Genomic DNA, 18,603 nt, shown 5'->3' with positions numbered 1-18,603 from the left:
CAATTTTATGACTGATAAAGGGGATCATAACATCTAGCTCACTTGGCTGTAGTGAATCTTAAATGAGATGCTTTTAAAGCATTATCTGCAACACAAGTTCCCTTCCCTCTCCCTCCAAAAGCAGATGCATCCTGCCCAAGGCTAAGAGTGAGGCACCTGGCGACAATTCCACAGGCCGGTGAAATACGATTATTTGAACATTTCTGAAATTTTGACCTAGATGTGCAGGGAGCTTCCAGTGCTTTTTACACTCGCGACTCAGGAGCCCACCTCAGTGTAGAGGGCTGTCTCCTTCCAACCTCCCGAAAGAGATCTGGATTTATCCTGTTTAACCATGATTTTGACATACTGCCATTTCCAACAAGGCCAGTTTCTTTGCTGAAAGATCCCCTGGGTGAAATCCCAACAGATTCATTTGTTTAAGTTTCCTTATTGGTTTTGCTAATACCGGCTGTGGTTTTTCCTCATTACGGTATATTGATAATGAAACAACCACGGGAAACTTGCTCGATTTCCTTGACTGCCCAGGGAATGATCCGTGTTGTTGCTGGGTGGAAAAGGTGTCACCGAGCGGAGAGGTGCCCTCCGGGATAGGGCTGGGGGAGCGGCGAGGGGAGGTCGGGACCCCCAGGCTGGGCGGGGGAAGGGGATTGGGTGCAAGGGAAGGAGGCGCGGGAACCCCCGGCAGCCCCAGCGGCTGGGTCGAGACCGACAGGTTCCAGCAGCTCCCCTCACCCTTCTCCACGCCTCCCGGGTTTTCCCCTTGGCTCGGGGTTTCCTGTTTCAGTTCTCGGCGACCTCCAGAAGCAGGTGCTGGTTTGCTAACCTCGTCTCCAGAGGAGGCGAAGGAGGAGACGGAAAAGAGGGAAGGGGAGGAGGAAGCGGCGCAGCGGCGGCGGCTGCGGGCGGGCGGTCGAGGAGCGAGCAGGCAGGCGGGACAACCGGGTTCGCCCTCGCCGGCAGAGCAGCGGCGCGCCTGAGCCGGGGCCCCGGCGTGTGGCCGGGCCGGCGGGCGAGCGGGCGGCATGGGGGAGCCTCCCGCTCGCCCCGCGCCCTAGCGGCGGCCCAGGGCTGAGGCGACAGGCGGCCGGGCGCCGGAGGGCCCCGGGGCTGCCCCGGTTTCCAGGTCATGTTGTGATGGCTGCTGAGAAGAGACTGCAAGTAGGTTGAGCAACACGGTTGAGCCCGTGTGCGCGCGCGTGTTGGGTGTGAGTTGTGCAACCCCGGGGAGGGGGCGCCGGGGCCGCGGCCCGGGGGGAGGGCGCGCGGGTGGGCGCGGCACCGCGCGGGGAGGGCCAAGGTGGCCGCTGTTGCTGCGGGCCCCGCGGTCCGCTGGACGTTTCCTCGCGGGGTCGGCCATGCCGAGTAGCGGTCCTCAGGTTTGTCCCTCCGGAAGGGGGTGAAAGGGGGCTACTGCGGCGAGCGTGGCCCTGAGGGAATCTAGCGAGGGGAGAGCCGCGGGCCGAGAGGCCGCGCCCCAGCGCCGGGCGGAGGGGCCGGAGCCGGAGCGGCGGCTCCGGGTGATCTCCAGGCCCTGGCGGGTCGGACTCCTGTAGGTCGAGTCACTGGGCTCCCGGGGCTCTCGGGTGGGGCCTAGGGAAAAGCCGAGAGCATCCTCCCCGCGGGCAGAGCCGCCCCGCCGGGATCACGGGCGAGGTGAGGCCGGCGTCCCCGGCCCCGCGGCCTAGGGCACCAGTTCACTCCCGCCCGCCCCGGGCCACAGCCGCCGAACATGGAGGCGAGCTCGGGCGCTCCCGATGGAAACGGACCCAGAGCCGTGCTCCTGCGGCTCAGACCCTCGCGCGCTCGTGGGGTGAGGCATCATCCGACATCTCGGATCCAACGCCAGCCATTAGCTTTTATTATCCATCGCTCCATCCAAACCACCACCCGCACGCCGCCCCTAACGAAAAGCCCCGCACCCTCCTGCACCCCTCACCCTTCCGTCTCCAGCCGAATTCCCATTTTCACCCTGCGTTCGTTTTAGCTGAGCTGGTTCACATTTTTAACTCCCTACAAAGACGTGTTACAAATACAACTTGGAGAAATGAATCTCGGTTTTCTTCCCTGAACTGTCTGATCCTTCCCCCCCCTTTTAAGCCCTTGGGTTCCAAGTACAGATTCTCTAACTGGATTTCTTGCCTTTTGGGTAACCGTTAACAATTCTGGTTTGTGCTCCGTTTTGTGATAAAAGAGATGAAATGCTAATCCAGATTTAGGGAAAGTTTTCCTATTGGTTGCAAGACTGTTTTGGAGTATCCCATACAGGCCCTTGAGGCTCTTGTTGATTCGGGTTTTTGTTTTTTTTTATCCATCTTAGATGCAAAAATACTTAGGGCAAAAATACTGCTGGTTTAAGTACTGTATATTTACAAATTTGAGAAAGTTCTTCATTTCTTCACTTATTTCATATTTTTTAATGCGCGTTATAAACAAAATTGTGGATATGGCTCAAACATTTTTTGGACTTTCCAAGAAGCACAAGAAGTCAGGAATGTTATATTTTTAAACTATTAATATATTTAGAGTTTAATGGGTATGATTTCCTTTATTTGATCCCTTACATATACAGTTAATTTTAGTAGCAATTTCTTAATATTTGGTGTTACCTGATGTTTGAATATAAAGATAGTGTCACCAAATAATTGTGAAATTATCTTGTTTTGATAACCCCAGGAAGATGCCTATTTCAGACTTGGCTTTTCTTCACCTGTTTTCTTCCAATTTGGCGTTCTTATTTTAAATTACCTAAATCTGCCTTCTTGTAGGTACTCTGAAAACATCAGAATGGTCTAGTAACTGACTCTATCTGTAATTCAAGATGTTTAATTGAGTATTTTTACTTAATTAAGAATGGGTTTTACTTTTTCAGAGTAAATTATAATTCTGCCTCTAGCATCTGGTCATCGCAAAAGTACTTAAACATTATAAGCAAAGTAAAATGAACTTTTAAACAAAACGACAACAAAAAAAAGCCAGTATTTTTTAACCTTCATTTAATAATGAAAGTCTGATAAAACTATTTTATTGTAATGGAAATATTAAAGGATGGGAAACAGAAACTTGGAATGTTTGTATGATGATGGGAGTTTTTATTCACTACTTCCTTTTACTACATTTTTGTTTTAATTATCAGACTAATAAAAATATCCTGTTTTATATTAATGGCCTCTCTGGAGCTATGCTTTCATGGATTACATCTGCCAAAATGGACCCTAAGTGATTATAGGAAATTGTATTTCTAAAGTATTTTCCTCATTCTACAGCTGGGTTACCTTGTCTTCATTCTAGCAGACCACAATGATTCTACAGTAATTTTAATTACTATAACAGGTGTAAAAGTGTTCCTATCATTTCATAGCTTTTCATATAATTTTATACCCTTTTATGTAATTTAATACCCTTTATGTTTTTCGTTCATTGTTCTTGTACATAAATTCAGAAGAATTCTACTTTCATTCTGATTTGACTGCAGTTTTAAAGAAACGTAAATTATGAAGTAGCAGGCTTTTTATTCTTTGGGTGTTAGAATTTAGGATTGTAAACTAATCTGCAGTTATTGCTCACTTGAGACTGGTAAACTATTCCCTCAACAACTAAGTATTTAGTATCAATCTATGTGCTATGTAAGAACCCTGACCTATAAAATGAGAGAGATTGTGAATAAAAAGAACATAATGCTAGAGCTAATGTACTAAATGACAGGAGTGAAGAAGTAAATTCAGGTACTGGGGAAGGACTACCTGCCAGGCTGTAAAGGTAGGATTCAAGTGCAGGTGTACCTCAGAGATACTGCAGGTTTGGTTCCAGACCACTGTAATAGAGTGGTAATCTTGCTGGTGGAAGGTCTTGCCTTCAGTTTGTAAAAAAATAAAAATAGCACCTGTGAAGCACAGTTAAATAAGGTATACCTATAAATAGATCTGGGTGGGAGTCATTTCCAAATGAATACTGTGAGTGGCGGGAACCCTAGCAAGAAAGCAGGGAGTGGGGTGGTCTAGTGTGTCTAGAGCATTCAAGTTGATGATGGGAGTAGTGGGTGATAAAGGCGGAAAAGATAGTTTTGGGGATATAGTTCTTCTTGGGAAGAGAAATATTAAGATCAGTAAATAACAAAAATGTATTAAATGAGGATTCCAAATTTAAACCGAAAATACTGAGATTCTAGGATTGGATCTCAAATATACCAAATGTTCTAAAAAATTTTTTGTTTTAAGTGTTAATATGCCTCATGGACCTACAGCATATAAAATCTTATGCCTTTATAAAGCTATAATGTTAAGATTCACCAAAAACGTTATAATCATTGTAGTTGTTTCACTATTAACAGTTAAAGGCAATGAACAATTTGAGAGTGTGATTTTTTTTTTCCAAATCTTTCATCCCAAAATATATCTCTAGTACCTTGGTCACTAAGTATGATTTTTACTCTTTAATTTTTCTATCTGACAGAGGATTGTTTTACTTGGTAAAATGAAAATAGAGGTAGTGACGGGTTAGCTCAGTTGGTTAGAACACGGTGCTCTTAACAAGGTTGCTGGTTCGATCCCCACATGGGCCGCCGATCCCCACATGGGCCGCCGTGCCCTCCACAACTAGATTGAAACAATTACTTCACTTGGAGTTGACGGGTCCTTGAAAAACACACTTAAGAAAAAGAGAAAAGAAAATAGAGAATAGTCACCCATAAAGCATAGTATATAATAAGGTTTTACGACATAACACTGATTCTTATGCCCAGTGAACTAGCCTAAAGCCAAACCCATAAGCACATTCTGAACATTCAAAGCACTCTGCCTTTAACGTAATTATCAAATCTCTAAGGGTGAATAGGGAATAAGCAGAAAATCCCGAAATCTCCCTGCTTGCTTTGAACATTTTTCCCTAGGCCCCCTCACCTTTTGCCTGGCTCACTGGTTATTTAGGCCTCAGCTTTACTCCATTATAGTTTAACTTTTTTTTTTTTTAAGATTGTTTTATTATTATTATTACTGGGGAAGGGGAACAGGACTTTACTGGGGAACAGTGTGTACTTCCGGGACTTTTCCAAGTCAAGTTGTTGTCCTTTCAATCTTAGTTGTGGAGGGCGCAGCCCAGCTCCAGGTCCAGTTGCCTGTTGCTAGTTGCAGGGGGCGCAGCCCACCATCCCTTGTGGGAGTCCAACCAGCAACCTTGTGGTTGAGAGCCCACACTCCAACCAACTGAGCCATCTGGTCCCCCGGTGAACTGAGCACTGCTCATTGACTTCATTCTAGTTGCAGAGGGCGCAGCTCGCTGGCCCCTGTGGGAATCAAACCGGCAGCCCTGTTGCCCAGAGTTAGTGCTCTAACCAACTGAGCCATCCATCCGCCCCACATAGTTTAAGATTGATAGCTTCTTGTGCCAAGCATTGTTCTAAGTGTTCCACACGTATTAATACATTTAATACTACACTCTTATGAAGAAGTATTTCATTACTCTTTTTTTTTCTTTTTCTTTTTTAATTTTATTGGGGAAGGGGAACAGGACTTTATTGGGGAACAGTGTGTACTTCCAGGCCTTTTTTCCAAGTCAAGTTGTTGTCTTTTCAGTCTTAGTTGTGGAGGGCGCAGCTCAGCTCCAGGTCCAGTGGCTGTTGTTAGTTGCAGGGGGCACAGCCCACCATCCCTTGCGGGAGTCGAACTGGCAACCTTGTGGTTGAGAGGACACGCTCCAACCAACTGAGCCATCCGGGAGCTTAGCGGCAGCCCCGCTCAAGGTGCCGTGTTCAATTTTAGTTGCAGGGGGTGCTGCCCACCATTCCTTGCGGGAGTCGAGGAATCGAACTGGCAACCTTGTGGTTGAGAGCCCACTGGCCCATGTGGGAATCGAACCTGTAGCCTTCGGAGTTAGGAGCATGGAGTTGTAACCACCTGAGCCACCAGGCCTGCCCTCATTACTCTTTTTTTTTTCTGATGAGGAAACCGAACCACAATGTGGTTAAATAACTTGATGGGTCTCACAGTTAATGATAGCAGAGTGAGAGCTCCAAATTAGACTAAGTCCCTGTTTTAACCAAATATGAAGGTCTCTGGAACCTAATTCATGTTAATAAATTTGTTACTGTGCGGTTTAAATTATATAATGGAATCATCTTTCTTGGGAGTCTGGTTCTTAAGATACATCTTTTTCTTGTATACTTGGAATTACACTATTTATAGAGCTTTGTATCCTACCTTCCTGTCCCCATTTAACATAAACTAAGGATTTTCTCATGACATTGAAAATATTTCAAACATTTTCTTCCTAAGAACATGTCATTTTACTTAACCATTTTCCTATTTCAGTTGAACATTTTTTCTTCAAAACTTTAATATTATAATGCTTAAGTTGAGTATCCGTAAAAAAATTTTTTTCTGCATCTGCATTCTTAGGATGGATTCCTAGAAGTACTTATCAAAGAGAATAAGCTTTAAAGTTTTTAATGGCCAAAAAGTTTTCCAGAAAAGTTATATATGGTATACCCGTTAGAAAAGAGTGAGAGCCGATTTTGTCCTGTGTTTGAATGCACTATTTTAAAACTTTGACAAATTGTTAGATGAGCATTAATATCTCATTTTAATGTTTTCCTACTTATATTTTAAATTATATTTAAAATTATTTATTTTAAATAATTATTATTTTAAATAATTTATTCAAATAATTCAAATTATTTATTTTAAATAATTTAAATATACTTATATTTAAAATTATTAAATTGATTAAGAAAAAGCAAAGAGAAAATTAAAGCCACCTGGAATCTCCTTACCCAGAAATAACTTCCATAAATATTTTGGCAAATATCTCGTGACAAGTTTTTGTTCCTGTAGTTATATTTTATAGAATTTTTACTTGGGTTTTTTTTTTTTTAATTTTGTATTTATTTATTTATTTTATTATTTTTTTAATTTATTGGGGTGACAATTGTTAGTAAAATTACATAGATTTCAGGTTTTACTTGGGTTTTAAGTTGAAAACATAAGCATTTCCTAATCCCCCAGTTTTAGGCAAAATTATTTGCTTACTCCCGTGTTTTTAAAATACTATATATATTCCTCCATAACATCTGCATATTTAGTGATAGTTTATTTAGTGATAGTGAACTGTTTATTTCTTTTCTTCTTGTGTCTGCCCTTCATCTAGAAAACAGAAAAATACCTAGATCACAGATTTGTCGTAAGTATTAACTGGTAATATAAAATGTTGGTAACAGTACCTAATATTGTGCTTAGGATTTTTTTTTTTTTTATCATGTTCATTGTTTTTAGGCTCCGTGACAATAAGGACTCTGGTCCCAGAGTCTTCGACAGCATTTGGCATATAGTAGATAACTTCAGGAATGTGTTTTTATTGTTAAAGTCCATATAGTACTTTAAATAATAATCTGTTGATATGGGTGGGATGAATAAAAGCCTGTACATGGTTTAGAGATGGACCAGTAATCAGCACAGAGCAAAAAACACAATTGTTGCTACCTAAACATTTAAAAATTAACTTAGAATGTATGATGTGATTTCTTGAGGGGCTATACACATTTGCCTTGTGAAAATATAATTAGCCTTATTTACCCCACTTAGCTGGGGAAGCATATTATAAAAGTGAGTTTTCTAAAAACTTAGTCTTTAAAATCTTTTCAAGAGCAAAACATTTAAACTATTTGAAATGGAAGAATTTGTACACATGCATTATATTTTTGTACCTTCAAATAATATGTAGCCTGTAATTTTCACTTAACTGTGAAAAATAATAATAGCTAACATTTATTGGGCACTAACTCTATGCCAGGCACAGTATTAAGCAGTTTACTTAGGCTAGTTATCTAAGTTAGTTTTATAGCAATTTACAGGGTTTACACTGTTGTTTTGCCTTTCTTCCAGGTGATGGAGCTGATGCCTAAAGATGTTAACTTGGCCAAGGTTATTGCGATTTCTACTTTATCCTAAAATAAAGGCAATACTTGTTAGGCTTTTTTAGATGGCTTCGGGCAGCAGGACTCCATGATTTGTATCAATGACTTTCGGTGTTTTTTTCCTTGGTGTTAGCTGTTCCTTACTGACATTGTCCCTCCCTCTAATTTGTAGCGGATATCTGAGGGGTAGACTATGAAACTGAATAACAACAGCTAATCTTGTATCCAAAATAAAAATATTTAGGCAGCAATTAAAGGCTTTTGGGATGCTCAGACAGTCTAGGTTGCAGAACTGAAAGATTGTACTGTATGGAGAGGGCAGGTGGAGCCTCTGAAAATCAGCTAGGTAGTTGTGGATTTGAATCCCAGCTCTGCCCTTTACTGGCTGTGACCCGGGCAAGACTGAGTTTCTCTTTGATTTTTCATCCATCAAACACTGAATTTTGCAGAGTTGTTTTTACTGATTCAAGATAATGAGTATAAAAGTACCTGGAACATAGAAAGCAATTAATATTATAAAGTGATTTAACAATATCCATTGATTTAATTGGACAAACATTTTGTTTGTTTTTCTGTCTACTTTAGTCACTGGCTCTTAACTGTTCAGAGTAATTGGGATTACCAGATATAAAATTTCTATAAAATAAAGTTTACTGTTACTGCTTTTAATGTCAGTTTATATTTTAGAGTTTTCAAAGGGCTTTCAAATTTATTCATATCTTTTAGGGTGAGGCTAAAATTAGTTTATGTTCTTTGTTCTTAGTCATCTGTACTCATTTCCTATTCAAAATTATGTGGGCTTAATCTTATCCTTATTCTGTGACTTATTCTGTTTCAAATCTTGGCTTTTACTTTTAATTTACTTTTATTATTTTGAACACTCAACAGGGACAATGTTTCCAAAATTACTGACGCTTCCTCTTTATTGTTGATTTAGATGTTTTTTGTTTTATCTTAAGTCATCATTTTCTTTGATTGCTCCATTGAGTTGGTGATGTGTATTAGATACTTTTTGGAATTTTACTGTAATTTTAAATGATTGCTACAGCTCTAAAAGGCTTTAAGTGTGCAATAAATTATCTATTTTAATTAAGTAGGTATTTTATTTTTGCTAAGACAGAAAAGTCCCTTAAGTAGCATTAAAATTGTGAGTGCGAGGTATGTTATAATTAGCAATGTCATAGATAAGAAAAGACAGTTTTAAATAGGGGAAATGTTTTCTAAACGGCATATCTATTGTTTTGATTACTTCATTTTATCTTAAATTGAGTTTAATATTTTAACATTCATTTTATCACATTTAAAATACAGAGTAATTGTAAAATGATAGTGAAAATCGTCTACAGTTCTCTTCTAGAGATAACTTAGTTTTGGCATCAGTGTTTTCATTTTTTAAAATCTTAGTCACTATAAACATCCTGTAAAAAATTTACATGCATTTGTAGTTTTGTTTCTTGCTGTTTGTTCACTATATCATGTTTTCCTGTGTTGTTAAATATCCTTTTAAAATATTTTTTATTGGCTGAATGGCTTTCAACATACCCAAGTACTGCAGTTTAATCAAGTTCATATTGCTGAGTATTTTTTTTTGTTGTAAACAGTGTGATAAATGCATGTAGATACGTGTACACGTTGATGAATATATTTTTAACAGATGCCTAAATGTGATCATGCAAATTGCTCTCTAGAAAAGTTGCACCAATTTATATTCTTATCAACAATGCGTGAGTGTCCATTCTCTGCCCTCATCCCCACCCACACCAGCCTGTCTTTGGTAGTTTGATAGACAAGAATGGGCATGATAGTGCTAAGAAGCCCATTCTATAGAGTCAGAGACTGAGTTTGAGTTCTGTTCTAACACTTACTGGCCCTGTGATGTTGGGCAAATTTCTTATTTATTTTCCTAAGCCTTCGTTACTTTGTAAAATTGTGGTGATACTACCTATTATCATGGTAATATCATAATATCATGGTTGTGAAGTTTAACTGATGTTTATTGAAGCACTTACATCCTTGAGGTGTTAGCTATCATTATTTATTATTATGAGTGAGATTTCCCCTCATATTTTATGCTTAGTATACCTATATTTTACACTTGGTAGTGGCTAGTATAAAGGAAAGTTACTCATTTTTTAATACTCATCTAGCTACCTTACTGAAAACTCTTTTATATACTGGTAGTTGAATTGAAGGAGTTGGTCCAACAGTTTTTCAGTTGAGTCTCTTTTTTTTTTTTTTTTTTTAACAGGACTTTATTGGGGAACAGTGTGTACTTCCAGGACTTTTTTCCAAGTCAAGTTGTTGTCCTTTCGATCTTAGTTGTGGAGGGTGCCGTTCAGCTTCAAGTTGTTGTCCTTTCAGTCTTAGTTGTGGAGGGCACAGCTCAGCTCCAGGTCCAGTGGCCGTTGTTAGTTACAGGGGGCACAGCCCACCATCCCTTGTGGGAGTCGAACTGGCAACCTTGTGGTTGAGAGGACGCGCTCCAACCAACTGAGCCACCCGGGAGCTCAGTGGCAGCTCAGCTCAAGGTGGTGTGTTCATTCTTAGTTGCAGGGGGCACTGCCCACCATCCCTCGCGGGAGTTGAGGAATCAGCTGCCCATACTGAAAATCTAGCAGTGCTTGATTCCTCATGTCCCTCTTTCATCTTACATACCCAGTCCAACATGAGCCTCTTAATCAGTACATGTAATGAATTGCATTAACAAGGTTGTTCAATATTAGAAAAATCTATTGTAGAATAAAATCTACTTGGTTAATGTGTATTGTTATAATTTAAATAATACCACATAATTTACCTCTTATATTTAGAACTTTTATATATAATATAAATAAGCTTATACATATATTTGGTTAGTTTGGAGCCCATCTTTGTGGGGTTTTGTCAACAGAATTATGCTAGCCTCATAAACCAGTTTGGATGCTTTTCATTTCTTTGGTGCCTTAGAATAACCTAAGCAGCATAGGAATTGCTGGATGCTTTGAGATTCTGCTAGAACACACTCACAGAACCTATAGGTATAGCATTCTTTGTCAGAAATGGAGTAGAGGGTATAAACCTTTAAGAAAGTTTTTATTCCATGGTTACTCACACTTACAACCTTTTCTTAAGTCAGCTTTGATTATGGATTCTTAATTTATTGGCATAAAGATTTATGCAAAGAATCCTATTTCATGGAATGTTACATTTGTAATGTTATATATTTGTAAAGTTCCCCAACCTCTTGATCACAGTTTTAGGAGGTCATTCATTCATTCATCGGTTAGAACCAGCTCTCCATTTTATTAACCAGTTTTGTTTTTGCTTTTTTTGCTTCCAATTTATTTGTGCTTTTAGTTTTATTCCTTTTGCCACCTTTATTTTTGGTTGGCTCATTTCAACCTTTCCAATTTAATGTTAAATTCCTTTATTTTTTGTTTTTGATTAAGTATATTTACACCATTTTTCATTTTTCTTTAACTACAGAGTTATTTGAAAGTTTTAATTTACAGATGGGTTCTTCAGGGTTTTTGAATTTTGTTTTTGGCCATCTGCTGCTAACTTCTCTATTTTTTTTTTTTATTTTTTTTTTGTATCATGGTCAGAGGATATTTCCATTCTCTAGGATTGACTTTTTCCTAAGCCTTGCAAAAATTGGTCTAGCACAAATGTCTGTCTGTATCTCAACTTTGAAGTCAAGCAACCCATAGTGAATTATTTGAGTACTTGAGATAAGGGTTATTTATATTGTTTAAATACTTGTATACCCTGAAGTTTAGTGCCATCATCATCACTTAAGGTCTGTGGATGAGAGGAGTAAATCTAATGCTTTGGATTGTCAGGAATTTTTGTCGTATTGTGGAAGGATAAGGATAGGATGGTGTGACTTTCAAAATAAGCTGATTTCCCTGTTTGTTTTTAAAGTATTTGAGTTATTAAAGAGGATTTCCCCACTTACAGATCTCCACACTTCGTAGCCCTAGTGTGCTGCCTTCTGTGTGTTTCCTGGGATGCCTCGGGTTGAAACCGGCAACTGTGGTTTCTCCATGGCCCTCATTATGCTCTTTACCAACTGAATCATATTTCAGGGGGCATCTTTTGAATACACCACCAAGACTGTAAAGCTTTGGGGGGGAAAAAGTAACTCTTCTTTCCTGACCTGAGAAACTGGCCAATAGCAGAATTATGGGAATTACTCCACATTCTTGAAAATGAAGAGTGGTGGCAATTCTAGTAATTACTGTAAGAAAATAGCAAATTACTTTTTTTCTGAAATAAAAAAGTGCTTCAAATTATTGCCCTTTTATTTTCCATTAAGTCCCCTACTTTCAGTGTTCTTTCATGTCTTCTGATTAAAGAGCGGGCCTCTGAATGGTCCTATGTCTTTAAAACCTCCCTTTTGATTAAGAACGTCAGCAGCGAATAAGAGGTAGCTAATGTTTAAAGTCAAATTCTGATCCACAAATTGGAAAGATTTTTCTGTACTAAGAGAGACACTAGATTTGGAGTGTAAGTAGTATATGTTTAAAGTATGATTTAAAAAAAAAAAAAACATCAGGAATTGGCGCGTAAGAAAAAGAATTACACAAAATTAATTTTGTGAATTTGGTTGAGGTAGGACATTTTATTGCTGTCCTCGGGTGGCTGGGAAACATGTGCCAGGTTGGCAGCTCCACCTTAGCTTTGAGACCATCCCGTGCTGTGATAGCACCTGAGTGAAGACGAGGCAGGTGGAGAAAGCACTTTGAGCTCCTGAGTGACAGCCAGAGGCCAAATGCCAGTTTGGCAAGTGTGCTGTTGGGTGCTGAGTCTTGGGCCTGAGCATTCGTCAAAATAACAGGTAGATCATAAGTGTTTATTGCCTACTTTGAAGCAAAGGAGTACTTAACGTTTTATAGGTTGGGTACTTATTTGGTGATAAACACCTAATATAGGCTGGACAGTTCAACATGGACTTACATTTGATCAAAATCCTGAAATGATTTTCTTCTCAAGTGTGTGTGAGCCTCTTACTCCACTTTTTGTATTAATCTCTTTAAAAGATAATCAGAATTATAAGATAAAATAAAAGCTTTTACTTATTTTAGACATACTGGTTCTGAAGACTAATTAATTTAATTGCCAAATCTTTGCTTCCCGATTAAGTAGCTTTTTGTTGACCAAACAAAAAATCTCTTCCAAGAATGAGAAATGGGGTACACCGATTCTGTCTCCCCTGAACCGGCTCTGTGCATGCACATGCCCGGGCACATGTTAACACACAGAGGAGGAGTCAGAAAGGTGCAGGGACAAGGAAGGAGAGCCAGAGGCCATAATGTATGCTAAGGTTCTTTTTTTGTTTTTAACTTTTTTGGGGGGATGGGGGGACGCAGCTCACAGTGGCCCATGCGGGGATCAAAACTGCAATCTCGGTGTTACTAGCACCATGCTCTAACCAACTGAGCTAACTGGCCACCCCAGTATGCTAAGATTCTTATGTTTAACAATCCTTCATCAATCCTTTAAATAGTCATTTGGTTTAACAAGCTCTCCTTATAATACTCATTGCACCTTCCTCAATAATGCTTCACACTTAGATGTTTAATTATTACTCTAACCTTCTAAGTATCTCCAGGCCCTCACCAATCTTTCTTTTGGAGTTTTGATTTTTGGTGGGAAGAAGCAACTAGGATGGGAATATGTAGGCTGCCAAACAGCAGCATTAAGCCTGTAGGTATCTTGAGAGCTGGGGAAGAAGATTGAAAATGGATTAGAAAAGGAGGCAGAAGAACAGAAGCGAACCTCCTGCTCCTTGAGGATTGGCGATTCCCTGCCAGAGGGTCTTTCCGTTGTCTCTCACTCTTCACTCCCAGTCAGTCCTGGCCGGCTGGATCTCATAGAGGCTGGGAAGGACAGGAATGTTGAAGGTGGTTTTAACAGAATTATAGACAGAGGAGCACCAATATTTGCCTACTGAACCAAGTCTCTTTTCCTCACTTCACTGCTTTCCTTTTTTATTTGCTGTAAGTTATTGTCCCTTTAATTATTCTCATTCATTCATACATACACAGATGTGCATACCTTTTTTCTCTCCTGTCCCACTGAATCCATTTTCCTGGTTTAAAGTTCTTAAAAGGGAAAAAAAAAAAAGAGGGGAAAAAGAAAAATTTATCCTTCCCTACCACCCCCCCAAACCATCTTTCTCTATCTCATTACTTTCCTGCCAAACTGATTAAAAGAATACATCTGCTGTCATCTCTTCCTCAGCACACACTTATCAGGAGTTTTTTGTTTTTTTCCTTAACCAGGAGTTTTTAACCTGGGTTCTGTAGTTCCCCAAACAGTCCATGGATAGAATTTGGGCATTCTGTGATGTTGGGTGGGGAAAAGTTTACATCTTTATATTCATATCCTCTAAAGGAAATTTAGCATTTCCCTTAGTTATGACTGTAAGCAACAAACCCAATATAAATAACAGTATATATAACTTTGTCACCCATAGAAATCATAAAATGTTTATCATTTATATAGTTGAAGTAAATATTCTGAATTATCGTTTTCACTTTTAACTACTTCATAATCATTGTAGTGATTAGATATGCTATATTTGTTATTTTAATGTGTTAAAAGGCATATATTTCACTATGTCACTGTTCTACATATTTTGGTGACTTTTAATATAATTGGCTTTGTAATACAATTCTGTTTTTGTTTTATGTATTTTATGTATTACTTTGAAAAGAGGTCTGTAGACTTCATTAGATTGAGAAAGTCATCTATGGCACAAAAACATGGTTATGAGTAGCTGTCTGTTCAATCTGCCGCTCTTTATTTCCGAGAAATAGTTCCCTCAGGGGCCGCTAATAGTCTATCCAATGTCCTCTTTTCAGTCATCCTGCAGTATATTTGTATGATTTAATGCCATTGGTTATTTTTTTTATTACTTCTTCCTGTTTGTCTAGTATTAAATCCTTACTGGACCCATTGACACTATATGAGAAAATAATCTCATTCTTGTTTTTGTTTTTTTCCTGCATAACTTTAGATACCAGTCATGTTTTGCCTGGACTATGATAGTACCTTTGTAACGTGTCTGAGTTTTGTGCCTCCTCAAAAATAATACCGTTGGAATTGTCCTAAAATGCAGGTAGAAACATGCCATTCATATTCTCAGAAACCTTCAGTGGTTCCCCATTACCTTTTTAAACGTGGGTAGAAATGCTCCATTCCCTTTTTTAAAAACTTCCCGTAGTTTCCCAGTACCAAAGTTGAAACTCTCTCTAGTATGGCATTCAAGACTTCCCATGAACTAGCCTCTTTCTAGCCTCATTCACAGCCATATTAATCATGTAGAATTCTGTATATTTTATCATCTTTCACATCTCTGGGCCTTTGATCCTGTTCTCTGGGCAAAAATCTTTTCTTTCCCTACCTTAGCCTACTCCCCATTTTCCCTATACCAAAGACACATACACCATGAGTGCCTGACATAGGTCTATGTCATCACCACCATTCTGTACTTAGCTTATATGTCAGCTCAGAACCACCTCAAACCTGAGCCATTGTCTTTGTCTCTTATACTCTATGTCTCTTTAACAGAATTAATTTTGACATACCCTATATTGTATACATGTTCATTTATCTGGTTTCCCTAGTAAAAATTTTATATTCCTTAAGGTAGCAACTGTATTAATATTTGGACTCTCATCTTTTTCACTTAGCATCATCACTTTCTCACAGTAGGTATTCAAATAAATGTTTTTTGAGTGAATTCATGAATTCATTGAATATAGCTTAACCTCTCATTTAATTTGGGTAATCAACCACAATGCTGCTATTTTCCTGCCTTTCATCAGAGTATTTCTTTTTAAATGCATTAGTTGTACACAATTTTAAACTAAAATTTGATCTAGCTAACATCTATAAAAATGTCCTAAAAACTAAGGTAGTAATACTACTATCAATACAATAAATTCCTTAGTCATAGGAATCTTCTTTTTTAACATAAAAGATTTATTTAACAAGATGTAAGGGAGAAAATTATTATGGTGTTAATTTTTCAATAGTTAATAACTTACAGATTTTAGGAGAAAGCTAACTCTGAAAAATGTACCAATTTGTTACTTCAGGAAAATTCTATGGCTAGAAATTGTTATTGAAATTATATTATGAGCAAGGTGGCAAAGCTACTCTTTGTCTACAGCTATTTATCTTTAAATATTTTTCACGGTCCACCATCTATATTGTTAAACTGAAAAATGTTTTCCCATTTTCTACAAGAAAATCTTTGTGTCCTCTGAGGTGCCTGTTATATTTTCTATTTATACTTCTGTTTTCTCCCTCATCCCTTCACTCCTGCCCACCGTCAGTGTATTTCTTCTAAATCACTGGTTCCCAACCATTTTTATACTTCTGTTCCTTACTAAGCTTTCTAACATTATCTTCTAATTATCCTCACTAGCCAAAGTATTCCATGACACATAAATCGAATGTAGCAAGAGATACAAAAATCGATAAGGAAGAGGCAAGCTGATGATTTTGTTATATACCTGGAAAACCCAAGAAACTTGGTGAAACCCCAATAGAAACATTAAGAGTTCACCGAAATACCTAGTTCACTAAAGTTTTATGTACAAGAATAAGAATAGGAATAAGTTTTTTAGATACCAATAGATAGAAAATACAATGTGGGGAGACAACCTCCATTCACAGCAGCAAGAACAAGTTTAACAAGAAATTTTAAGTCCCCATTAAGAAATCTATGGAACTGTATTAAAAGAAAAAGTTCAATAAATTGTTCTTGATTAAACAATTTAATTTAATCAGCAGTGATTTTTAAGCAACCATTACTGCAGCACAATCTCCATCAATCTCCCAACAGCTTTTAGGTTAAAATTTGTCAAAACAATTCTAAAGTATCTGGAAGCATCTACATGCAAAATAGCCAGGATAAAAATATGAAAACGAGGAAGAAAAAGAATGTAATAATAGAAGACCTACACATGCAAGGTACCCAATATGTTATAAATTTATAGTTCTTAATAAATGGTACAGGCACAGGAATAAAGATCAATGGAACACAACTGGAAGTGTGGGGGTAAGCCCAAGTTTAGAAGACATTATTATAAAATAGGATCATATCACTCCGTCTGCTCAAAACTCTCTGAAAGTTTCCCATCTCAGAACAAAAGCTAACTTCTTACTGTAACCTATGATCTACCTTGCTACTCAGAGTACTGTCTGTGGGCCAGTAGCTGTGAGCTTGTTAGAATGTGGAGTCTCAGACCTAACCCCAGACTTCTTGAATCAGAATCAAGATCCTCAAATGATTCAGATACTCTGTACAATTTGAGAAGAACTGCCCTTCAAAGCTCTACAATACCCTGGCTTCTCTCTTTTTTTTTTTTTATTTTTTTTTTTAAAGATTTTATTGGGGAAGGGGAACAGGACTTTAGTGGGGAACAGTGTGTACTTCCAGGCCTTTTTTCCAAGTCAAGTTGTTGTCCTTTGAATCTTGGTTGTGGAGGGCGCAGCTCAGCTCCAGGTCCAGTTGCGGTTTTCAGTTGCAGGGGGCACAGCCCACCATCCCTTGCGGGAGTCGAACCGGCAACCTTGTGGTTGAGAGGACGCGCTCCAACCAACTGAGCATCCGGGAGGCAGCTCAGCTCAAGGTGCCGTGTTCAATCTTAGTTGCAGGGGGCGCTGCCCACCATCCCTTGCGGGAGTTGAGGAATTGAACTGGCAACCTTGTGGTTGAGAACCCCCTGGCCCATGTGGGAATTGAACCTGCAGCCTTCGGCGTTAGGAGCACGGAGCTCCAACTGCAGGAGCCACTGGGTCGGCCCTACCGTGGCTTCTCTTGACCTGACCTTTCTGACCTCAGCTTCTGTCTCCTCCCCTTGCTCACTTGCCACCCATCATACTGACCACCTTGCTGATCCGTGAACACACACTCATATCAGAGCTTTGTACTTCATCCTCCCTCTTGCTGTTACATATTTCCTTTCACTTAATTTAGGTATCTGCACAAATATTACCTTATCAGAGAAGCTTTCCCTGATTCAAAGTTTCTTTGTAGCATTTACCATCACCTGACGTGTATTTATTTATATTCTCTCTCTCCCCCGCTCCACACTACATCTTAAATTTGGTTGAGGGAAGGGGACTTCCGCTTTGTCCTTCCTTTGTCCCCACTGCCTGGACCCTAGGAGGTCTCATTTGTTGAATGAAACTAATAATAAAAATTGCAGGTAAGATCCCTCAAGAGTCCTAAAGAGGGATAAATTACAGTGGATTCTTGTTTTTAATTGTAGTTATGTTCTATAAAGTTACTGCAAATCCTGAGCCGTTGCTCCTAGAGGAAATACAGGATTAAGTTCCTGTGAGCCTCTGGTCAAAACATTTTCATTGACCAAGCAGTACCTAACCTTGTATGTGTGTTGCTGTTTAAAGACCCTTATTTGATATATATTGTTGGTTCGTTAACATTGACCTCACAACCAACAGCACTATGACTCATGTCTTAAAAAGCTTACCTAACATATTTTCTCCATAAAGCACTCCACAGCCTTCTTGCACTTAGGGACAATAGATAGCACTTCAGCACTTGGCTCGGAGGCCATTTAAACAGCAAACTCACCAACAAGAAGCACAGAAAATGCAGAAAAAGAGCACTAAACAGTCCTTTTTAGGACACTTGTTTACAACAGAACTGAAACGGGAAAGCCTCACTTTGTCCA

At 39.1% G+C, this 18,603-nt stretch overlaps 1 protein-coding gene across 3 annotated transcripts in view; it reads left to right on the top strand.

Moving 5' to 3' along the window:
* Positions 1-816: 816 nt before the first annotated feature.
* Positions 817-18,603, top strand: part of ZC3H12C (zinc finger CCCH-type containing 12C) — a 64,707-nt gene continuing 46,920 nt past the window's right edge. Inside the window, exon 1 of one of the 3 annotated variants that reach the window (XM_074335518.2) lies at positions 817-1,161. In XM_074335518.2, the coding sequence (XP_074191619.1) occupies positions 1,138-1,161 (24 nt within the window). In that variant the 5' untranslated portion in view covers positions 817-1,137. Of the gene's footprint in view, positions 1,162-1,250; positions 1,380-1,511; positions 1,814-18,603 lie in introns of those variants that run through there. The other 2 variants (XM_019715306.3, XM_074335517.2) reach the window with 2 other exon arrangements.

This window comes from Rhinolophus sinicus, chromosome 14 (genome assembly GCF_057876585.1).
Source record: "Rhinolophus sinicus isolate RSI-liver-muscle chromosome 14, RSI-T2T, whole genome shotgun sequence".
Lineage (NCBI taxonomy): Eukaryota > Metazoa > Chordata > Mammalia > Chiroptera > Rhinolophidae > Rhinolophus > Rhinolophus sinicus.
The sequence above is the reverse complement of the archived record's forward strand: the minus strand, read 5'-3'. Positions and strand labels throughout refer to the sequence as shown.